We start from the raw sequence: 20013 nt of genomic DNA, 5'->3' as shown, positions 1-20013 counted from the left end.
TTTTGTTTTTTTCAGAATTGTGACTTTTTTTTCCCTCAAAACAGCCCCCCCCCCCTCTTTGTGTCCCCCCCAGCAGCCCCAATCCTCTTTCATGAGATACACGCTTTAGAATGAAAATGATGAATTTGTCTTGGAGATTTTCTCTAAGTAGGAGAAAAATTGTTTTAGTGCTTATCACCCCCCCCCAATTTTTTTAAATTAAATTTCTCAACAATTTCCTGAACAAGCACAGTTCAGCACGTCGATGAATGCAGATGAGATGGAAACATTTTAAGGGAACATTCTGGGAATGTACCAATGCAGAGCCTTTCCTTGGAGCGGGCTAGTTTGTTGAACCCGTTGAGATCAAGAATCATCCTGAAATTGGACCTTTCCATCCTGGAGCAGCTGTCATGCGTGGATCCAGATCCCTGCCAGTGTGAAGTGGAACAACTTTTTCCTCTACAGTGAGCTTATCTGTTTACATTTTGAACTCCTTCATCAATGCCTGTTTGACTGCTGTCATCATAATCAGCGCTTCCTTATAAGAGAACTGAGTATAATTTTATATCAGCTGCCAAATGCCCCGTCCTACCTGAGTTCCATGGTGACCTCAGACCTGGTGATGTAATGGTTGTGGACCTCTATCAGCGTCCTATCAAAGTCAAAATCATTGACTCTGGCCCTGCACGTCCCATGTTTGCAGTGATTCTTGGTGTCTGTGTGCACATGGTTTGGTTCAGGGCACCAATTCAATTCAGTTTTATTTACATAGCACCAAATCACAACAACATTTGCCTCAAGGTGTTTTAGATTGTAAGATAAAGACTCAACAATAATACAGCGAAAACCCCAACAATCATATGAACCCCTATGAGCAAGCACTTTGGCGACAGTGGGAAGGAAAAACTCCCTTTTAACAGGAAAGTTAAAAGGGAGTTTTTATGAAAATCTTAAAAGTAGAGATAGTGTCTGTCTACCGAATCCAAACTGGAAGCTGGTTCCACAGAAGAGGGGCCTGAAAACTGAAGGCTCTCCCTCCCATTCTACTTTTAAATACTCTAGGAACAACAAGTAGGCCTGCAGAGCGAGAGCGAAGTGCTCTAATAGGGTGATATGGTACTACAAGGTCATTAAGGTAAGATTGGGGCCTGATTATTTAAGACCTTGTATGTGTGCTCTCACTGAAGCATTCTGTAACAATACTCATCTTGTTGCATACAGCCTCTATGTTGGTCTTCCACTTCAGCAAATTGTCAGAGTGGGCGCCCAGGTACTCCTCCATCACAGCAGCTGATGATTCCCGCCAGATGTTTCCGCAAAATCCTCAGCGGGAGCTCCTGTCACTAACACATCCGTCCAGTTGTATTTGTGAGTATTTGTGTGGGTGACATGACCCGAAGTCGTGCTGAAAGTCTTAGTTGATGGTGAACAGAAACAGAGATCACAGTCGCCTTGTACGGGTACGTTTCAAGACATGTTTTCACCTGTGGTCTGAGGTGGGCCACGACCTGGTGATGTAATGGTTGTGGACCTCTATCAGTGTCTCCAGTACCTTCATCACATGTGATCGAGGGCAACTGACAACCTGTTAAACTTTGATGGCGGTGACTTCTTTGATGCAGGAACTAGACAGTATCTCAGTTTCCTGTAGCACAGTCAGGTTTGATCAGTCTATATGTGTGTGCACACTCGCCCTCTTGTGGCCAAAGAGGGTATTACACATTTCCAGTGAACAGCTTTGTTCCGTCATCCATTTAAGACTAAATGAAATTTTACATCCAGTTCTGTTTCACAAAGAAACTGTATATTTGGTTGGGACAGGCCAAGGGTTCAGCATTAGTGAGCATTATGCCCGCTATGATTTAATAATGACACCTGACTTGAACCCACAGGATGATGAGTGGATCCGCCTGTGTCACTGAAAGTGGGAACAAGCTCCAAGGCAGAGGACACAAGGTAAGTGTTGCAGTGAGTACTGTGATCCTGCAAAGGTACCAACACATTTGCTCTTTCAGCATTTATGCATCGGTGCTTTGGGTGAATAATAAAGAGCCGCAGTCATGCTGTAGCAGCCGTTCCTCCATCTGTGTCCGTTGCTTCAGGTGTTTCAATGCCAGCAGCTCAGAGTCACCATGGTTGACTTAGAATACTTGTTTGCACAATTTCCCTTTACACAAACACTTTGTATTGTACTCCATTACAAATGAATCAATATTAAACCTGTAAAAATCTCCAAATACATTTTTCCCTCCCAAAACATCCATGCTCCTGCTACGGTTTGGAAACCCTTGGTGGGATGTGGTGCTGCTGTAGAGCTCAACCTTCATCTCTGCAGCTACAGCAATAGAAGGATTGGCTGTTTAAGTGCTGCCCATTTACATACATGTAGGTAAATGCTGTCTGTGAACATCATCACAACTCCAGCTCCAAGTTTTGCAAGTATCAACCTTCTTCATGCTTCAGTCCTCGAGGGCCGGCATCCTGAAACTTTTCCATGTGTCCCTGCTGTGACACACCTGACTAACACAAGTCGGTCATTAGCAAGACTGTAGAACCTGACTGCATGCTGGGTCAGGAAAGCTCTCACCCCACTCAAGTAAATTAAAGTGAAGTGTTTGGAAAAATGTAAAAGTACTTTTATTGCACCGTGTTCATTCAGTCATGAGCTGCTGTAACATGAATCAAGTGACTGAGCTGCCACCTCAGCATGTAGTCAGGTTCTATAGAGTCTTGCTAATGTCATTCAGGTGTGTTTCAGCAGGGACACGAGGAAAAGTTTCAGGACGCCGGCCCTCGAGGACTGGAGTTTGACACCTGTGCTTTAGAGCATCTCCCTGCTTCCCTTTTCCTTTATCCCGACGACAAAATCAACTCTCAGTAATGGAGAATCACCTTGTTGCTAGGTTCCTGTTTTTAAATGCTTGAATGACAAACAAAAACCCCAACAGTCCTCTGAAAATGGTCAAAGTTGTCTGAAGACTGAAAGCTGAGGCGTTAGAATAGCTCAGCATCAGCTGGTCTCCGAGTCGACTGCGTTTGAATCCTCTGACAGCTGAGCTCAAACCACAATAACACCTGCCTCCCACAAACAAAGACAAACAAATACAGAACAACACTAACTTTTATCTTAGAGGCATTATGAAAAACTCCATTAAAACATCTTTGAGGCAAAGCATTTCCAGTAAACCTCCAACAGATTCGTCACCGGCAAACAACAACCTGGAAATGTGTCTGTGAAAAATACAGTCAATAAATGTGAAACGTGCTTTGCTGCTACGTGTGCTATGATGGTTCTAATAAACAGTGCATGGTAGTGGTTTTCTTTGTTGCACTTCGAAATGTAAATTTGATTAGAAAAGAAAAAGCTGCAGGTATTCGGTGTTTAACGCTGCTCTGAATCCTGATGATGTGTAAAGTATGAATGAGCAGAGAACATCTACAGTCAGGTGAGGTTTCACTGAGGCCATCACTTGCACCTCTGAGACGGCAGAAAGTAATAAAAGAAAAACATATGAGCATCAATCGGACTTTAAGTTCATCATCATCAAAAAAAAAAAAAGCTGCAGTCTGTCCAGCGGTCCTAGTGTCCCAGCTGCCTGTCGTCGTATGTGCTGTACCTCTTGACGTGGATTCTACGGACACGCTCGCGCAGTTCTGGACCTCCAGGCCCCTCCTCCTCCTCGCTGTGAGAGCCACAGTTGTTGTATCTCCGACGCGTGGCCTCGAGCAGGGAGTTGTCGGGCAGCGGCATCGTCTCGTAAAGCAAGGTGTTCAGAGTCTCCTCGTAGATTCGCGCTTCAGGGAATTCCACCTGAGAAGGAGTGATTGCAAGGAAACTTTGAAATCCCACCACCCAGCTTAGTCACATCACCTGGAGCGTCACAGCAGGTAAAGCAATCCACCTTTGCTGCCACTCACACCATACAAACTGTGCTAACCGCTGCAGGTCCAGTGTTTAGCCTCATCCATTAGCTCAGTTTTTAATGTTTTCTTACTTCCTTTTAGTTCACAAACTCAACGACCTGTACGTGTGTAAAAAAGCAACAAAGTGCACAAAGCTGCTATCAAACAAGAAGAGCTGGCAAACACAGCGCAGTCATCAGCATGCCGGCAGCAGAGCCTTCAGTCCAGCGTCCATGATGAAGGGTCAGAGGTTATGGCTGTGACCCAGAAACTATGCTGAGCACAATAAGAATCTAACTGGAGGAACTCGGTACCCCGAAGAAAACCCACAAAACACAAAGAGCAACACGGGAGATTCCCACCAGCTGCTCCTCCTCACCTTGGTCTGCTTCTTCTCAGTGGCGTAGACGATGGAGGTGCAGCAAACCTCAGCCAGCTTGCGACCCTGGCCATAGAAGGACCAGCAGCAGATCTCGTCCCCGATGACGTCTTTGATGAAGAGGATGCGGCCGTTGAAGCTGAGAGACAGCCGGTCGAACAGCTCGATGTTCTTCAGCAGGTGGTCGTCAGAGTTGCTGTTGAGATAAAGGCGGGGTGATGTAGAGCAGAGGTCCACGAGCTCATTACAGTTTATCAGCTTCAAAACAACCAACAGTCTCCCCTCACAGAGTACTTTGAAAGGAAGGAAAACAATTGTTCTTGCATTACGAGAGCCAATAAGATCTTTGGAGGAACCTTTGTTACCTGGTGTAGGAGTACTTGTTGTTGCTTCTGTTGTATACCAGCTTCACGACAGGCTACCAGGAGCAAGCACAAAGACCAAACATCTGAACTCCACTGCGTTAATATTCAAGCAGGCATTTCAAATACTGCAAGAGTACTAATATATATATATATATATATATATATATATATATATATATACAACAGTGATGCTCTGCATGTACCTTGGTAGAAGACTGGATGAGCTTCTCTTCTTCCTTAATTGAGGTGACTACAGGTATAACACACATGGGCTGCTCTTTATTACCCTGTTAACAATAATTATAATTTACAGTTTACATCTGAGATCATAACAGTCTTGCTTTTCCTGGAAGTTTAACAATAACCAACCAGACAGAGGCTGATCCACAGAGACGTTTGTAGCTTCACACAGAACCTGAGACAAACTGTGGGTGGTTACAGTGGGCAGAGTTCTTACACAGGCCGTCGTTCCCGTCACAGCCCCAAACAAGACTCTGTGTTCCTGGCTGGAATTGGACCAGCAACCTTACACTTGCTAAGTAAATGTGAAAGCCACTACACTGAAGGCCAGCACTGTGGGCGACACCCCTGAATTTAAATGTAACTCCTCAGTGACCACATGAGTAACACAAACTAGAATTTGGGGAGTCACATGATCAGACACTGCTCGCTTTACACCTCCGATATTTCTATTTTTTTTTTTTAAAGTCAACAGCGAGATGAATATTTGAGAGCTTCGAAAAAGATATTTTATCTCCAAATGTTTTCTTCTCAGCACTTTCGTGGCTCCTGCACAGCAAGAACAGAGTAACGCGTTTCCAGCACATGATACCAAAAGCCTTCACTAAATTCAAAAACACAGGGACTGTGTCACAGGCGAGACGGAGCTCATCTCTGGGCCTGCACGTCTGCCAGGTGAACTGGCATTTATAGATAATCTCACTGCTAATGCAAGGAACAGGTTGACAGGAGTAACCACAGAGGTTACATCATGGAGAACTGGAGCCCTGCTGTGTTCATCACCTGATCCCAGAGCTGAAGATCAGACTAAAGGCTGCGTCCACACAACCAACAAGAATCAGTAATCTTATGATTATTAATGATGACGATAATGTGCTAATATGAGGGTCTAGAGCAACTCCCATTTCAGTACTTAGATCACAGTTTGGCACTTGAAAGTAGTTTCCAGTATTTCATTTTTGGGTACTGAAGCGCTGCAGTCTGAAGAGCAACAAAGTGCCCAAACACTGTGTGGACCGTACGAGTCCGTATCAAATCAAACTGTATTTATAGAGCACATAGTAAAACAACAGTGTTGACCATAGTGCTTCACAGTCAGTAAAAGCATGAGACAATTAAAACAAACAATAAAACAGGACAACAAACAAACACACAACAAGCTAGAACAGCCAACTAGTCAGAATCAAAAGCCAAAGTAACAAGATAAGTTTTAAGACGTGATTTAAAAGACTGGATCGACTCGGCAGTACGAACATGAACAGGGAGGTTATTCCAGAGGTGCCACGGTTGCAAAGGCCCGGTCACCGCTCGACTTCATTCGAGACCTAGGTTGTGCTAGGAGCCTGTGATTGGATGATCTAAGTGCTCTGTTGGGATTGTATAAGTGGAGGAGTTCAGAAAGATAGCTGGGCGCTAAATTATTCAGAATATTAAAAGTGAACAAAAGAATTTTAAAATCTATGCGATATTTAACAGGGAGCCAATGTAGTTTGGCTAAAACTGGAGTTATGCGCAGGGATGGAACTGACCTGCAGCGAGTTTTGGCAGAGCTCTACTAGGCCCTGGACGAGGAAATGCTTTGCCTCGACCAGCAGCTCCTGGACGGCCTGTCGACCTTTGGGTAAGGCAACTCTGCCATCTCGAAGGTAACACAGGATGCTGCCAAAGTGCTTCCCGCTGCGGTCGATCAGGATCCAACCTGAGCAAAGAGACAGTGCTGAGAACATGGACCTGCTGTGGCACCTCAAAGGAAACAGCGTGTAGCCGACATGGCAGCAAACCCAGCATCTCTGAGAGGAAGCTGTGTGCAAGTCTCGCTGGTGTTACTGCTGTCAAAATGTCTTATCCACTGTTGGACCGGCCTTTTATTATCAAGCCCATAGGTTTGTATTTCAGACACATTCATGGAGACCTGTCTCTAGAAAATTATAAAGGTCATAAAACTTTATATTTTAACTGGTCTGTGCAATTTCTGCGGCTTGCTGCTAAAACCTTGTTGGTAAACATCACTGTGAAACTTTTCTGCACGAGTTCATGGTAAACATGTTCCTGTTCATGTAAGAAAAAGCATATATGAAGCTTTAGAAGACAATTAAGCATTTCCTCTTCTGTGCTTGTCTGGGTGCAGATGTCAGAGTCCGACTATCAACAGCTGACAAGTCTGTTTGATATCAAATAGAGTTTAGATCAGTGCAACTCTGCAGATGAACTTCTCCATAAGAAAGACGTCTGCTGAAAAACTAATTGTTGCATAGTTGACGTCAACTAGCATTTTCCACAAAGGACAGAGTGAGTTTAGAGCATGCCTCCCCACTATCCAAAAGCACCTGTTGTTCAATCAGTACAGATTGAAATAAATGAATAAATACTGGCAGCTAAAATTTAATTCAAAGTGACTGAAATTTAAAGTCAAGCTTGGATTCGTGAGCCAGAATCTCGACTTAAACATTTAGTGGAACTTTTGTAATCTTTCCTACTTTAAACACAGTGAATGTATGCATGCAGTGTATGTGAGGTTATACTTTGGGAAACTTGTATCTGCAGCTCAGAAATGCTCACCGTCTTTATCTGTGAACACTTCCTTCTTTCCACTGAACATAGCCTTCAGCATGGAGTTTTGCTTGGTCAGCACCTGCAGCGTCGTATAAAACAGCATCCCTCCAACGTTGAGCCGAACATACTTGTTGCCTAAGCCCACTGCTCCGTGATGACTACAGGTCTTGGTCTTGGGACAAGCCAGAGGAAGGTCTGGGGAGGTGGTTTCGGACTTGCTGAGGTCCTGGGGTAGGCAGCTGTCCCCAGACATGTCCCTTTGGAGATAGATGACCACCCTGCAGATGGAGGTCCGCAGGTCCCCCGCCGTGTTGACCACTATTGATGAGGCCGCCACAACCTCCTGGTGCTCCAGGTCATTCCTGAAAAACAACAAAACAAACAAGAGTCCTGAATTACACCCCAAAATTCTCTGTGGAGCTACACGGAGGTCAGCGTTGATCAAAACTGTTGCATTAATCATATAAAACACGCAGAGATGGAGGGGAATCTGCCCAGCCCAGAGTGGAAACCACCTTCCCTACTGCTATCTCTCCCTCAGAGGAATGAGGCTGGACCGGAAACTGAAAGGGTGGGGAGGGGGCACATATCATTAGTCACTGAAAAGGGCCACATAAAAAGCTTAAATCGCGTTTTATGTTTTTCTCGGGAATGGTAGTAAAAATATTTATTTTTCAACTTTAAAATCACTAATAACGAGTAAAAGGCTAATAACAATAATCTCGTACAGCTTTTGTTGAGTGCGCATGTCAAAGAAAGAGACCGTTTAGCAGCAGAATGACTTTCAGCAAACTAACCAGATGCGTTCACGTGTCAGTGGGGGGGTCAGGTCACTCGGCATGCTTTGTTCGGTCGAAACGTTATTATGTACTCATTTCACACCGTTACGTTATTACCGATAATTCACCGGATCCTTGAAATAGTAACGCTACTGGATTATTAGCTTTGCGTCAATGTTTCACCGCTAGTTCCTGCGCATGTGTTTCGCTAAGGTTAGCTAATGTTTGAGCAGGATGTCAAGACTTCGAACGCGAAAACCTGGAAATCCTAGATCTTGAAAATGTGTTTGTGTGAGCACGATTTGAATCTATTCAAAGATAGCAAAGCTTAAATATGACGCAGAGAAACTTTACGTTGCCCAGTAAGTGTGTCACACTCAACAAGTCACATGAAACTGACAGATTTTAGTGGAAAGCTTAACGTTGTCGCCCTTCGCTACATCCTGAGAGTAAACGACACTAAATACGTCTGCAAACATTTACTCACCGACCTCCCTGCGCTGTATTTCAGTTGTTAGATAAATGTACACAAGCAGTCAACTTTATCGCCGCTGCGTAAGAAAAAGAAGTCCAACCAACTCAAGCCCACGCCTTCTTCTTCCACCGAGTTTACTAGTGATGTGTCGGTCGCGAACGAAACGGCTCTTAGAGCTGGCTCTTTGACGTGAACGACACGAGCCGGTGTTGTGCCAAAAAGTGATTGTCTGCCAAAAACTGATTTCCGGTATTTGCCAAAAAGCGATTGCTCATATTTAAAGTGCTATAAGTAACTTGTTGGGCTATAATATGTTAAACATATGTCAAATGCATCCCTTATGGATGACATAAAGTCATCTTGAGCCACAAACAACATTCGTGTAACAAGATACAAGCCGCAATCAGTTTTTGGCAGCGACTTTTATATAACCTTTATTTATGCAGTAAAAAAAAATCTCATTAACATTAAAAATGTATTTTGTAAGAGTAAGTTGCCCAACAGGACAGCAGAAATGGCAGCAAATATTACAATAGTTCTGTAAAAGTATTTTACGTGGGGATAAAGGACCGGATTGGTTATAATGTAAGTACAAGTTGTAAAGATACTTAAAAAAACAGATAATTTTTTAATTCTTTATGTAACCCCTTTGTATCCCCTGTTCACCGAAGTCTATTTACGAACATACGTAAAGATATTACACATAAAAAATACGCAGAAACACTGGAAATCAGTTTTTGGCAGACAATCACTTTTTGGCACAACACCGGCTCCTTATCGCAAGCTGTGGGGTTTGTTTTTTTCTTTCTCTCACCCTCTCTCTCTCACCCTTTTTCCGCTTCACTCCACAGAGCCTTGTGCTTTGCGCTGGGCAGAGGGGGGAGGGGCGTTAGTTACACTCAGTAGCACAGGAACAGAGCGGGAGGGAGAGAGAGAGCCAGGGACAACAACGTCACATTAGAAAGGTATAGTAATCATCCACAACTATTTTCAGTTGCGGATGATAAAGGATTCAGAAAGTTTATTCATGCAGGCCCATATGACAGAGAATATGCATGTTCTTTTTGTTTTCATATTTTAATTTATATTTAATTGTGTTGTGGTTTGCAGTGTTTTGTGTTGTTTCACTTTAATTTTGTTTAAAAGGAAAAAGCTGAAAATTTAAATAGTTAAAAGTTGAAATGTAAATAGTTGTTTTTTGTATTATATGATTTATTTATTACATTTTATGTGGAGTAAATAAACCAAAGTATATTTACGGTGGCCCCCAGAGACAAAGCACGTACAGACTCCAAAACATGTACGAACTCCGAAGCACGTACAAACTCCAAAACACATAAAAACTCCGAAACACGTATAAAACACAACAGAAGTGCTCCAGGATGCTAGGGGGCAGTGTTGAGCTTTTGTTACCTAATGGCTACACAAGCCAGGAAGTACGAACGACCGGATTTGGTGTGTGGTAGTAACAGGTAAATGAACATATTTTAAATTATTTGAATATATATGAGTGCTTGTGTATAAATACACAAACAATACACATATGCTTTCGATTGTGTAATTTAAGTGATCTAGGTAGCTCTGTTTTGGAAGTTCAGTTAACGCTAGAAATGTGTTTTGGAGTTTGTACGTGCTTTTTGGAGTTTGTACGTGCTTCGTCTCTAGGGGCCACTGTATATATTTACATAAAAACATATATAAATAAAACCACTTTTTTTTGCATAATTTTATATTGTTGTTAATAATAAATTAATTAAAGCAACAAAACAACCTGAAGAGCCGGTTGGAAGCCGAAAGAGCCGGTTGGAAGCCGAAAGAGCCGGCTCCTTTTTATTGAGACGAGCCGAAAGAACCGGTTCTCTAAAAAGCTCCGGAAATCCCATCACTAGAGTTTACGCTGGCCAGGCCTTCAATTGCAAAGCACAATGCTGCCCTCGTCCGTCAGTAACAGATATTGCAAGACAAACTGCCCTGCCTTCATTGGATTGGAATGTTCGTGTACACGCCAGTCCCGTTCCATTTCATTCAGCTATCACGCCTCCCACAGGTCTTACCTTGGTTTTTCAGTTTTAACTCTTTGTTGTGACTGTAGGAAGCACCTTTTATAAAATACAGAAGTGCCTTCATATCATAGGGCTCTGGATGAGGCAGGTTACGGAAACAAACGCGCACACACACAAACACAGGGAGGAGCGTTTGGTTTCCCTGGCAGCGAGAAGATGAGGAGGAGCTTTGGTTGGTTGTTACTCTGCCACATAGTCAAACAACAGAGAACCATCTGTGACTGCGGTTAGAAGAGGTAAAATCACACGTACAAGCGTTTTTAAATCATGTTAGGGATTAATGAAACCGTGTTGTCCTCGTAGGTTTATTAGCTTTAACGGGGTTAATGTGTTGCGTCCAACTAGCGTTAGTGAGCAGCTTAGCTAACTAGCTATTTGAATTAGCTAACTAATTTTAGCAAGCTAGCTAACAGTGTTAGCCTGTGTCACAGTTAGTGATTTCGACTGGCAAGAAATAGTGAGTAATACTACAGCTTTCTTTTGTTTTACTTACAGACTGTTTATAACGTTTTTGTACATTCAAATAAGTTAAGGTTAGTTTCCATTGTATCCGATGTTAATGTGATTCTGATGACTTGCACTGGAGAAGCCTGTAGTTATGTGTACGTGTTTATTTAATGATAATTTGACCGTGAATAGAGCTGCTTGTAAAATGTTCGTTTCGAACCTGTCACTGAAGACCACAGTTCAACGAAAAGTTCATTTTGCATGAACGGACCATATGTTACCGTTAGTGGCTAAACGTGACTGGACGTCCAGACATACAGTCAAAAACAAGGCTCCGACGTCTGGTTGGAAACACCGACGTCATGTGACCATGGCTGAGGTCTTCGGTTTCAAACAGGTGGCTTCCCTGCGGCGATATCTTTAATTGTTAGCCAGTAGAACAAACATGATGACACTAAACTCCCAGAAACCTTCAGTCAGCAGCAGCAGAAACAACCACAGCACAGGGCTCAACAGATAGTGCTGTGGCACTAAAGACGTAACAGTGACCTCACTAGACCTTCCAGTTTAGTTTGTTGGTTTCTTTACCTGCAGTTTGATCTATTTTGTGACTTTTGATGTTTTGGAAGACTGCAAATAATGAACAAAAATACAATATTATTTTAGTATTATTCTAATTATTTTATAACTTATGTATATAATATATAATAATGTTATTATATTGTTGTTGTTAGGCACCATAGGGTGAGACTATATGTCACTGATCTGTCACAGGGCTAACACAGAGAGACAGACAGCCATTTGCACTCACGGTCACATCTATGGGCAATTTTGATTCAGTTAACCTAACCCCACTAACTGCATGTCTCTGTGGGAGGAAGCTGAAGAAAACCGATGCAAACACAGTGTTAGTAAATGAGGGCCAGATGAAGTCATCTGTACTGTAAGATTTTATATCGGGCTGGAAAGCCTGCTAACTACAGTAGCAGTTAAAGGACTTGTTCTGGATGCTGATGCTGATATCAAAGCTATATGTTTTATACGTGTTTAACTTCTCTCATGCCGGTCTTCCTCTATCACTCTTTCTGTCTCCTTTATGGCAGGCCCCGTGGCCATGGCTACAGACCCATTAGCTGAGGCAGGCTTTTATTTTGATGAACTCAACAAGCTGCGAGTGTTGGAGCCTGATGTCAGCCAGAAGACTTCAGAGCTCAAAGAAGAGTGCAAAGAGTTTGTGGACAGTAAGCACAGATCACATTTAGTTTAACCTGCTCTCCTAACATTAGCAGGTCCTGCATCTACAGATACGTGTTCTTCTTTACAGAAATTGGCCAGTTTCAGAAGATAGTGGGAGGGCTGATTGAGCTCGTGGATGAACTGGCAAAAGAAGCAGAGACAGAAAAGATGAAGGTAAGCTCGATATTTGAAGACTTTTCATTGGCTCTTGCAAAAGAAGTTGTAGTGCTCGTGTACTAAAGCTTTATAACATCTGAGTGTGTCTGTATGATATGTGATCATGAGAATAAGACTTTTATCAGGTATGATTCTGTGTTATTCTCCTTCAGGCCATTGGAGCCAGAAACCTGCTGACGTCTGTAGCAAAGCAAAGAGAGGCCCAGCAGCAGCAGCTTCAGGCTCTCATAGCAGAGAAGAAGATGCAGCTTGAAAGGTAATATAGGGAAAAAAAGAGTGGGTAGAGACACCCATCTGTGCAGGACAGTAGGCTATGATGTCCCATGTGTATAATCGGGGATATGACAATTCTCCAAAACCTTAGTGGTTTTTTTGTTTGTTTTTTTACAGGATGTGAAACACAATAGGAAAAAAACACATTTAGCATAAACTTTCCAGCTTTCATCAGACCAGCACGCTCCATGTTGTTGTCACACAGTTATACAATATTGCATTTATATTGTATTCCAATGTTTAATTGTAACACTCCTAAAAAAATTATAATAGTACTTGTGTGTGCCTAAATAAAGGCCTTGTGTGGAGAACATATATATTTTCTGTGCAGGGTAGAAACATTTCCATACACATGCTAGCGGAGGAGGCCCAGTGCTGTCCTAATGTGTGGTAGGCGTAAGTAAAGGATAGTCAGGTATCCCTTTCTTATGTCTGTCTGCTGTTTTCTGTTGTGTCCCTGTCACAGATATCGTGTAGAGTACGAAGCTTTGTCCAAAGTGGAGTCAGAGCAGAACGAGTTCATCGACCAGTTTATTCTCCAGAAGTAAGAACTCCCGAGACCAGTCTGCGACTTTCCTCAGTGCCTATCCCATTTTCAGAGAACTACTCCGCTGCAGCTCCTTTTCCGAAGCAGTCCCAAAACTCTGACGTCACGGACGCCTCCTCCTCTGACGTGCTGTGTGTGAACTGACTGCCTGCTGTTTCCCACTGTGGACAGCAGGTGTGTGCATTTACAGTGCAGCTTCACGTGCTCATCTCTGCTGGCATCAAGTGTCTCAACATGTCACACCAACACTGAAGACGATGGAGCTATTTATACAAAGAGAACCTATTTATACTATTTATACTTTAGTCTGTATATCTAGTTTTATTACTTTTTGTATCAATGGAGATTAATACTGCATGTGCACGTAGCTGTAAATAAGTTTCAGTTCAAGAAAAATGAGCAGATCAGGATGTTTTTGTTTTATTCCATTGGTTGGTGAGGCCAGTACATGCGAAACATTCTCATTGTTTTCTTGTATGTGTATCCTTGTTATCCAGCATTTATTTGAGAAAAATGGTTATACTTGAATACTGTATGTTGCACAAAAGTATCACCTTTGCCTCCAAGCTGTAGAAGAGATGCGTGAGCAAAGTTTAACAATGTGCAATTAAGTATTGTGTTAATAAAGATTACGTGATATGCAAATATTCTGGCACTGTTTTACCTCACATAGGGAAGAAAGCATGTCACAAGCCTAAAACTGCATAGGGCAGTTCACGTGTGCTTTTATATACTGTAGGTCCACGGATGGAGTCACCTAAACTCCTTCCTGGTTGTGACAAACTGGCTGAAATCTGATCTCGAGTCAGTTCTTTTTCTTCTTTCAGTACTTAAATAGCAACACTTGAAAATCCTCATTTACTAAAAGAAAAGAGAAATATCTTTGCTTCCCCTGCAATCCTGGATCGGACACCCTCCACTGATGCAACATGAGAGCAGCTTTTCTATTCGTCCAACCACCAACTAGACATTGACCTGCAAATCTGCTGAAACAGGCCTTTTGGATCTAACCCAGGAAGTCTGAAAGGGCAGCCTGACAGCTAAAGTACACTTTGAATGATTTTCTTTCAGGTGGTTAACATTGATTTTGTTGTTGACACCATCAATAGGAGTACATTATATTACACGGTCTGCTTTTTCAAACGTGTCCATCACCACTGTGTGCAGTACACTGACCGTAGCACTCGTCCCACGTTTTGTCGCGTTCCAGCCTTTTTCCAAACTAGATTCATTTTTCGCTTCAAATTTCGACACACAACACACCATAACCCCGTGCAGTCAGGTCGTACTGTAAATATGCGAACTGTTAAAGGTGGGATATTTTTAATTGGTGACACGATTGTCCTCCAAGCGTTGCAACAGATTAGTAGTATTGTTGTTGGATGATGAAATGTTTTTCTCCCTTTTGTTTGAAGTCGTCTTTACTAAAGTCAAACGTGTCCAAACAACAGACGTGAGATTTGAAGTTGTGCGCTCAGCTCGATGTGTTGATTTGTTTGTTTTTCTCCATGATGCTGCAGACGGCACAGAGTCACGTGACAACACAGAATTAAAAAAACTGAAATAACCGACACGGGAAAGATTAGGTGGATTAGAGATTCCCAGTGTCAGTTTTGATTCCTTTTTGACTGCCCGGCTCTAGTAAGGAACACAGCTGATTTGATGCTAGCTGTCTCAAACAAAGTAGTAAAGTGTGTTTCAGGACAAGAATGTAAAGTACTTCCATACCAGACTTTTACTATTAACAAGTACGGGCAGCGATATGTTAGCAGCTGTACTTGCTGCCATCTTCCATGTTCTCCTTCTTCTTCTTCAGCATGGAAGATAATCTAGAACCCTTGTCGGTCGTATGTCGTCCCCTTCAGTTCTGCTTCTACATCATTACATACGCAGCCTGAGGAACCTACGGCAGTAAAGGAAAAACAAACAAAAAACAAGTACTGTAGCATTTTTCACAGTTCTGGTACGAACGTTAGTACCTTTTTTAGTAGGCTGTAAACATATTTAAAGTTTTAAACGTGCATTAAGGTGGGAGTCGCTTCTGGCGCCATGCTCAGACAACACTGGACCAACTACTGCGTGTGTTCATCATTCAGACACAGAGGCTGTAGAGGACATCGATATGTATATAAAGCATAAAACCATGAACTCTTTGTAGTTCGCTGAATAGTTTCAGTTTCCATCTCCTGTTCGACTTTTGCTCCAAGGAACAAACCAACTAAGTTCATGCACATTTAATGGCATAGTTTGAGAACAGTATTTACAGCGAGTCATTGGTCATCCCTCAAAAAAACCATAACACCCTGAGCACTCGCAGACAGGGACAGCACCTTCACCAGTGTGACTCCAGGACAGCCCTGCAAAATGCACCGCCGTGGACACAGCTCATTTCTTCTTGGTATACTGTGAATGACAAACGAAATGAACATTACGCTTTATGTTCATGTGTGTAAGACCTTGGAGGTCTTCTTTCCTTTATCCTTACTTTATCGAGAATCCAATCAGCATCTGCAATCGCTCTCTGGATGATCATCTGTGTCCTCTCAGGGTCGTCTTCATCTGAGTGGCTGTTGTAACCCTGGAAACAAACAGCAAACAAAGACTTTATGATCTTGGCAGAAACTACTTTCAGCAGTAATGATGATGATGATGATACATTAATGGTGCATGAGTCACAGTTATTGGTTGTTATGGTGACCATAAACATGTCAGCACTATAATAATACAAATCAATAGTGCAGCACAAAGGTCAAAGGTCGGGAGTTTGCCTTCACAGGAAACGGCTCGTTAACAATTCAACTGTTCTACTGCTGCTGCCAGCCAATCACATCACAACAGAAACCGAAAATAAGGTTAGTGATGAAGGCAGCGTTAGATGGGCCTCTTCACGTCACTGCAACAACCGTTTGTAGAACTGTGCATGAGTTATTTTTAAGATATTTTGTTGCTTTTCTCCATTTTATATTATATCTGTTTAAAAATGGTCAGATTTTTAACATTTCTGTTGACTTAAAATACACAACACACGTGTCTAAAGTGGTCAGTATGGACTCTAAGACTGGTGTTTTCAGTACAGTCAACAAAAGATGAATTGTATTCACCATCACCCAAATCTCCTGACACAAGTCATTTCTAATCCCCATAACGATATAATCACAATATTGGCATTTTCTGTAAATTCAGTGAATAGTTTATATAACCAACACATTGAAAGTACTGCTCGTTTTTTACTTCATTGAAATAATAAAAAGTTAAATAAATATGATTATAAATACACCCCACACAGTCACGTGTTGTGTGTTTTGATCAGTGAACAAAACCATATATGTATATTTATCTTCAGGATTCTTTGTGCTTCTCATTCACAAACACGCGATTCTTGCTTAGGTGGTGTCAGAGGTCTGTGGTGTGGGTGTCTGTGGAGGGGGCCGGGTCGGCACAGTTTTCTGCTCCATGTCAGACTCGGTTACAGAGGTAACCCCTCGTCTAGCAACGAGCCCCTCGATTTGTTTTGTATGCTCCTTCTGTGTTGCCGTGGTGACTACTGTCATCTAAAGCGGCGGTGCAAAAGTATCGCAGTTATCGGTGTATTTCGCACAATACAAGATAAACTGTAGAGTATAATATGAAACAATCGGCTTTGTCATTTGATATATTTCATCACATCACACGGCCCTAAATTCAGTTTTATTTATAAAGCGCTACTCTCCTCAAGGCACTTTATATTGTAAGATCAAGACTCTACAGCAGGGGTCGCCAATCCCAGTCCTCGAGGGCCGGTGTCCCTGCAGGTTTTAGATGTGTCCTTGATTTAAATGGATAAATTACCTCCTCAACATGTCTTGAAGTTCTCCAGAGGCTGGTAATGAACTAATCATGTGATTCAGGTGTGTTGACCCAGGGTGAGATCTAAAACCTGCAGGACACCGGCCCTCATGGACTGGGATTGGGGACCCCTGCTCTACAGTAATACAAAGATTACTGAATTATCCCGAAAACACACCAGGTTGGGTGGGTCTCTTCCTGTTAAAGTGAAGTTCTTCCTCCCCACTGTCACCCTGTGATTGTGTGACTGTTCTCTCTTTATTAATGCCAGGTCCCTAAAATAACTATTGCTGTGAACTGGTGCTTAATAAAGACGGCTCACTAATTCTGCATTGAGACAATTTTCATCGTTTTCCCAATCCTCACTATGTGCAGGATTATATGAATACTTCATGAGCACAGATTGATTCTCAATGAGCTGTTTAAAAACATTTCTCTGCGTCAGATGTGATGTAGCTCAGTTAGTCTTGTCACACAAGAGTCCAAAAGGTATTAAAGTTACCGTCACAGTTTCACTTGGAAAACATTTTGCTTGTCATTGATCGGTGCATAAGATGACCTCACCTGTCTTATGGCATGTCGATAGTGTTGTTGCATTGCTGTGGACGGTAACTGCCTGCAGCACCTGAGCAGGTATCGATACAGCTGCAATGGAGTGTGGACCAACTCGGCTCCAGCTAAAGGTGGCATCCCTTCCTGGTTAAACAGCTGTTGGTAAAAATAAAAACGGACTCTATGTGTAGACTGCAGATGTAAGAACATCTGGGCTAAGTGTGTGTCAGCAGGGGAAAGCACATGCGTTTTAATATAATGTTGTGAAGCTTTTATAGAGATGATTCCCCAACAGCAGTAACACTAACAAGATGCCTGGAAACATAAATCTGGTACAGGCATGTGGTTAATGATTTCAGACAGATGAAGTATTAGTAATGCCAACACCAGTGTTGTGCCAAAAACTGATTTCAAATGTTTCTGTGTTTTTTATGTGTAATATCTTTATGTATGTTGGTTAATAGACTTCAGTGAACAGATTACTCTGAAAAAAAGACATTTTTAATGTCAACAAGATGTTTTTTTAACTGGAAAAATTAAGGATATATAAAAGTCACTGCCAAAAAACGACTGCAGCTTCTAGTAAGTAAGTAAGTAAGTAAAGTAAGTAAAATTTATTTATATAGCACTTTTTAAGACAAAAACGCTGTTACAAAGTGCTTCACATAAAGACATGTCAAACGAACAATATAGCAACATAGAGGAAATATAAAAGCATATCAAACAAGCAATAGTACAATATAAATATAAAATAAGACAACATATTACCCAAATGCCTGTCTAAACAGATGAGTTTTAAGCTGTTTTTTTAAAAGAGGCCACCATGTCGATGGTGCGTAGTGAGGAGGGTAAACCGTTCCACAGTATTGGAGCCAGGGTTTGAAAAGCGTGATCCCCCTTTGTTTTCAGACGAGTCCGTGGAATAGATAAACGACCACTATCAGTGGATCTAAGAGTCCGCTTTGGAGAATAGGGTTTGAGAAGCTCCGAGATATAGATGGGGGCCTCACCTTGTAGAGACATAAACGTAAAGGTGAGGATTTTAAACTTATATCTATACCCAATCGGAAGCCAATGCAAGGATTTTAGTATAGGAGTGATATGGGAAAATTTATTGCTGTGGGTTAAAAGCCTTGCTGCAGCATTTTGAACCGCTTGGAGCCGATTTAGTGAGGCCTTAGATACGCACGCTTCTACCTTGTGACATGAATGTTGTTTGTGCCTCAAGATGACTTGATAGCATTCATGAGGGATACATTTGACATTTGTTTCACATATTACAGACCAACAAGTTATTTATAGCAGTTTAAATACGAGCTATCATTTTTTGGCACAACACCGGCCTGGATCAGAAGGACACTGGCTAGCTTGTGAGGTTTTGTGTAGGTTTGGCGCCCTGGGGAAAAGAGAGCTGGGCTAAAGTAGTTCAAAGTACATTAAAAATAATAATACTGACAAATGGAGATACAACAATACCTCAGATACAGCAGAGACGTGGACACCATAAAGATCACCTATCAGCCACAAACATGAAACAGTGTCCATCATTCAGTTTCCAGTTAATCAAGCAGGACTACTCTCAGTTAGCCAGCTAACTTGGAAACTTATTCCAATGTAGCAATATTAAAAATTAAAAAGCTCCACGTGACAGTAAAATATTTAGGTTTCGCTCTCGGTGTTTAGAAATTGCTTTCATCCTGACCTTCCAGGTTTACGCTTGGCTGCTCTGGATGTAAACAGTGTTGCTAACTGAGGCTAGCTACTCACTGACAGAAGCATTCTTTTCCACAGGTCGGAGGCTACACTGTTACTATAAAGCACGCGTGGGTATGCTTACTGTAGCTGTCAGGGTGAACGAAACATCACACACTCTCCTCAGTGTTCTTACCAAACTTCTATGACCACTGCATTCATAAGCTCCGACTATAATATTACCCGGATGTACTTGATGCCCCGTCTTCTTCTATGGTTGGCAAAAATGTTACATTGAAAGAGCATCGACTCCTGTTGTTGGATCTATAAACTACAAACATAGGTACACACATCTGGACCTAAAGAGTCAAAGTAATGTGTAATACATAAGCTTTGGTCATTGTTCATAAAGTCGTGTTTATCTTATTTAAGACCTGAGGATTTGTCTAATGTTCTGGTACATGACTGTAGCTCAGAGTAGATCATCCAGATCTTTCTGTGGATTGTCCTTAGCCACTGTTGACA

General features: G+C 42.1%; 3 protein-coding genes across 10 annotated transcripts; 1 reads left to right on the top strand and 2 right to left on the bottom strand.

Annotated features, from left to right (window-relative positions):
* Positions 1 to 2144: 2144 nt before the first annotated feature.
* tnfaip1 (tumor necrosis factor, alpha-induced protein 1 (endothelial)) lies at positions 2145 to 8835 on the bottom strand. Its single transcript, XM_040006469.1, has 7 exons — positions 8689 to 8835; positions 7429 to 7784; positions 6399 to 6568; positions 4833 to 4916; positions 4630 to 4682; positions 4265 to 4460; positions 2145 to 3793 (listed from the first exon to the last, which is right to left on the bottom strand). Exons 2-7 carry the CDS (start codon positions 7673 to 7675, stop codon positions 3563 to 3565), a joined length of 981 nt encoding a protein of 326 aa, XP_039862403.1. The 5' UTR covers positions 7676 to 7784; positions 8689 to 8835; the 3' UTR covers positions 2145 to 3562.
* Positions 8836 to 10642: 1807 nt separating this feature from the next.
* On the top strand, positions 10643 to 14064 carry ift20 (intraflagellar transport 20 homolog (Chlamydomonas)). Of its 2 annotated transcripts, none has more exons than XM_040006417.1 (5): positions 10643 to 10975; positions 12290 to 12427; positions 12511 to 12596; positions 12752 to 12855; positions 13339 to 14064. In XM_040006417.1, the coding sequence occupies exons 2-5, from the start codon at positions 12301 to 12303 to the stop codon at positions 13418 to 13420; spliced, it is 399 nt and encodes a 132-aa protein (XP_039862351.1). In that variant the 5' UTR covers positions 10643 to 10975; positions 12290 to 12300; the 3' UTR covers positions 13421 to 14064. The 2 variants fall into 2 exon arrangements, with proteins under 2 accessions (XP_039862351.1, XP_039862352.1); XM_040006418.1 differs by lacking the exon at positions 10643 to 10975 and adding an exon at positions 11001 to 11196.
* Positions 12921 to 19766, bottom strand: lyrm9 (LYR motif containing 9). 7 transcript variants are annotated; one of them, XR_005692371.1, is made up of 5 exons: positions 19273 to 19739; positions 17809 to 17952; positions 15905 to 15997; positions 15750 to 15822; positions 12921 to 15322 (listed from the first exon to the last, which is right to left on the bottom strand). XR_005692371.1 is itself a non-coding variant. In XM_040006420.1 (5 exons), exons 3-5 carry the CDS (start codon positions 17932 to 17934, stop codon positions 15805 to 15807), a joined length of 237 nt encoding a protein of 78 aa, XP_039862354.1. In that variant the 5' UTR covers positions 17935 to 17952; positions 19273 to 19310; positions 19685 to 19752; the 3' UTR covers positions 15639 to 15804. The 7 variants fall into 7 exon arrangements, 6 of the variants coding, with proteins under 6 accessions (XP_039862354.1, XP_039862356.1, XP_039862357.1 ...); XM_040006420.1 differs by lacking the exon at positions 12921 to 15322 and having other exon boundaries at positions 15639 to 15822; positions 19273 to 19310; positions 19685 to 19752; XM_040006422.1 differs by lacking the exon at positions 12921 to 15322 and having other exon boundaries at positions 15639 to 15822; positions 19273 to 19310; positions 19602 to 19738.
* Between the last annotated feature and the right edge of the window lie 247 nt (positions 19767 to 20013).

Source organism: Simochromis diagramma, unplaced genomic scaffold (genome assembly GCF_900408965.1).
Source record: "Simochromis diagramma unplaced genomic scaffold, fSimDia1.1 OVJJ01000024.1, whole genome shotgun sequence".
NCBI classification, from domain to species: Eukaryota; Metazoa; Chordata; class Actinopteri; order Cichliformes; family Cichlidae; genus Simochromis; species Simochromis diagramma.
The sequence above is the reverse complement of the archived record's forward strand: the minus strand, read 5'-3'. Positions and strand labels throughout refer to the sequence as shown.

Coding starts and splice junctions, on each gene's coding strand:
- ift20 (XM_040006417.1), top strand. CDS start 12,301: ATGGCTACAGACCCATTAGCTGAGGCAGGCTTTTATTTTGATGAACTC. Junction 12,597..12,751: donor CAGAGACAGAAAAGATGAAG/GTAAGCTCGATA, acceptor ATTCTCCTTCAG/GCCATTGGAGCCAGAAACCT. Junction 12,856..13,338: donor AAGAAGATGCAGCTTGAAAG/GTAATATAGGGA, acceptor TCCCTGTCACAG/ATATCGTGTAGAGTACGAAG.
- tnfaip1 (XM_040006469.1), bottom strand. CDS start 7,675: ATGTCTGGGGACAGCTGCCTACCCCAGGACCTCAGCAAGTCCGAAACC. Junction 6,569..7,428: donor AGTGTTCACAGATAAAGACG/GTGAGCATTTCT, acceptor CTCTTTGCTCAG/GTTGGATCCTGATCGACCGC. Junction 4,917..6,398: donor TCTGCCAAAACTCGCTGCAG/GTCAGTTCCATC, acceptor TATTGTTAACAG/GGTAATAAAGAGCAGCCCAT.
- lyrm9 (XM_040006419.1), bottom strand. CDS start 19,344: ATGATGGACACTGTTTCATGTTTGTGGCTGATAGGTGATCTTTATGGT. Junction 17,953..19,272: donor ACGTCTCTGCTGTATCTGAG/GTATTGTTGTAT, acceptor TTTTACCAACAG/CTGTTTAACCAGGAAGGGAT. Junction 15,998..17,808: donor ATCGACATGCCATAAGACAG/GTGAGGTCATCT, acceptor GTTTGTTTCCAG/GGTTACAACAGCCACTCAGA.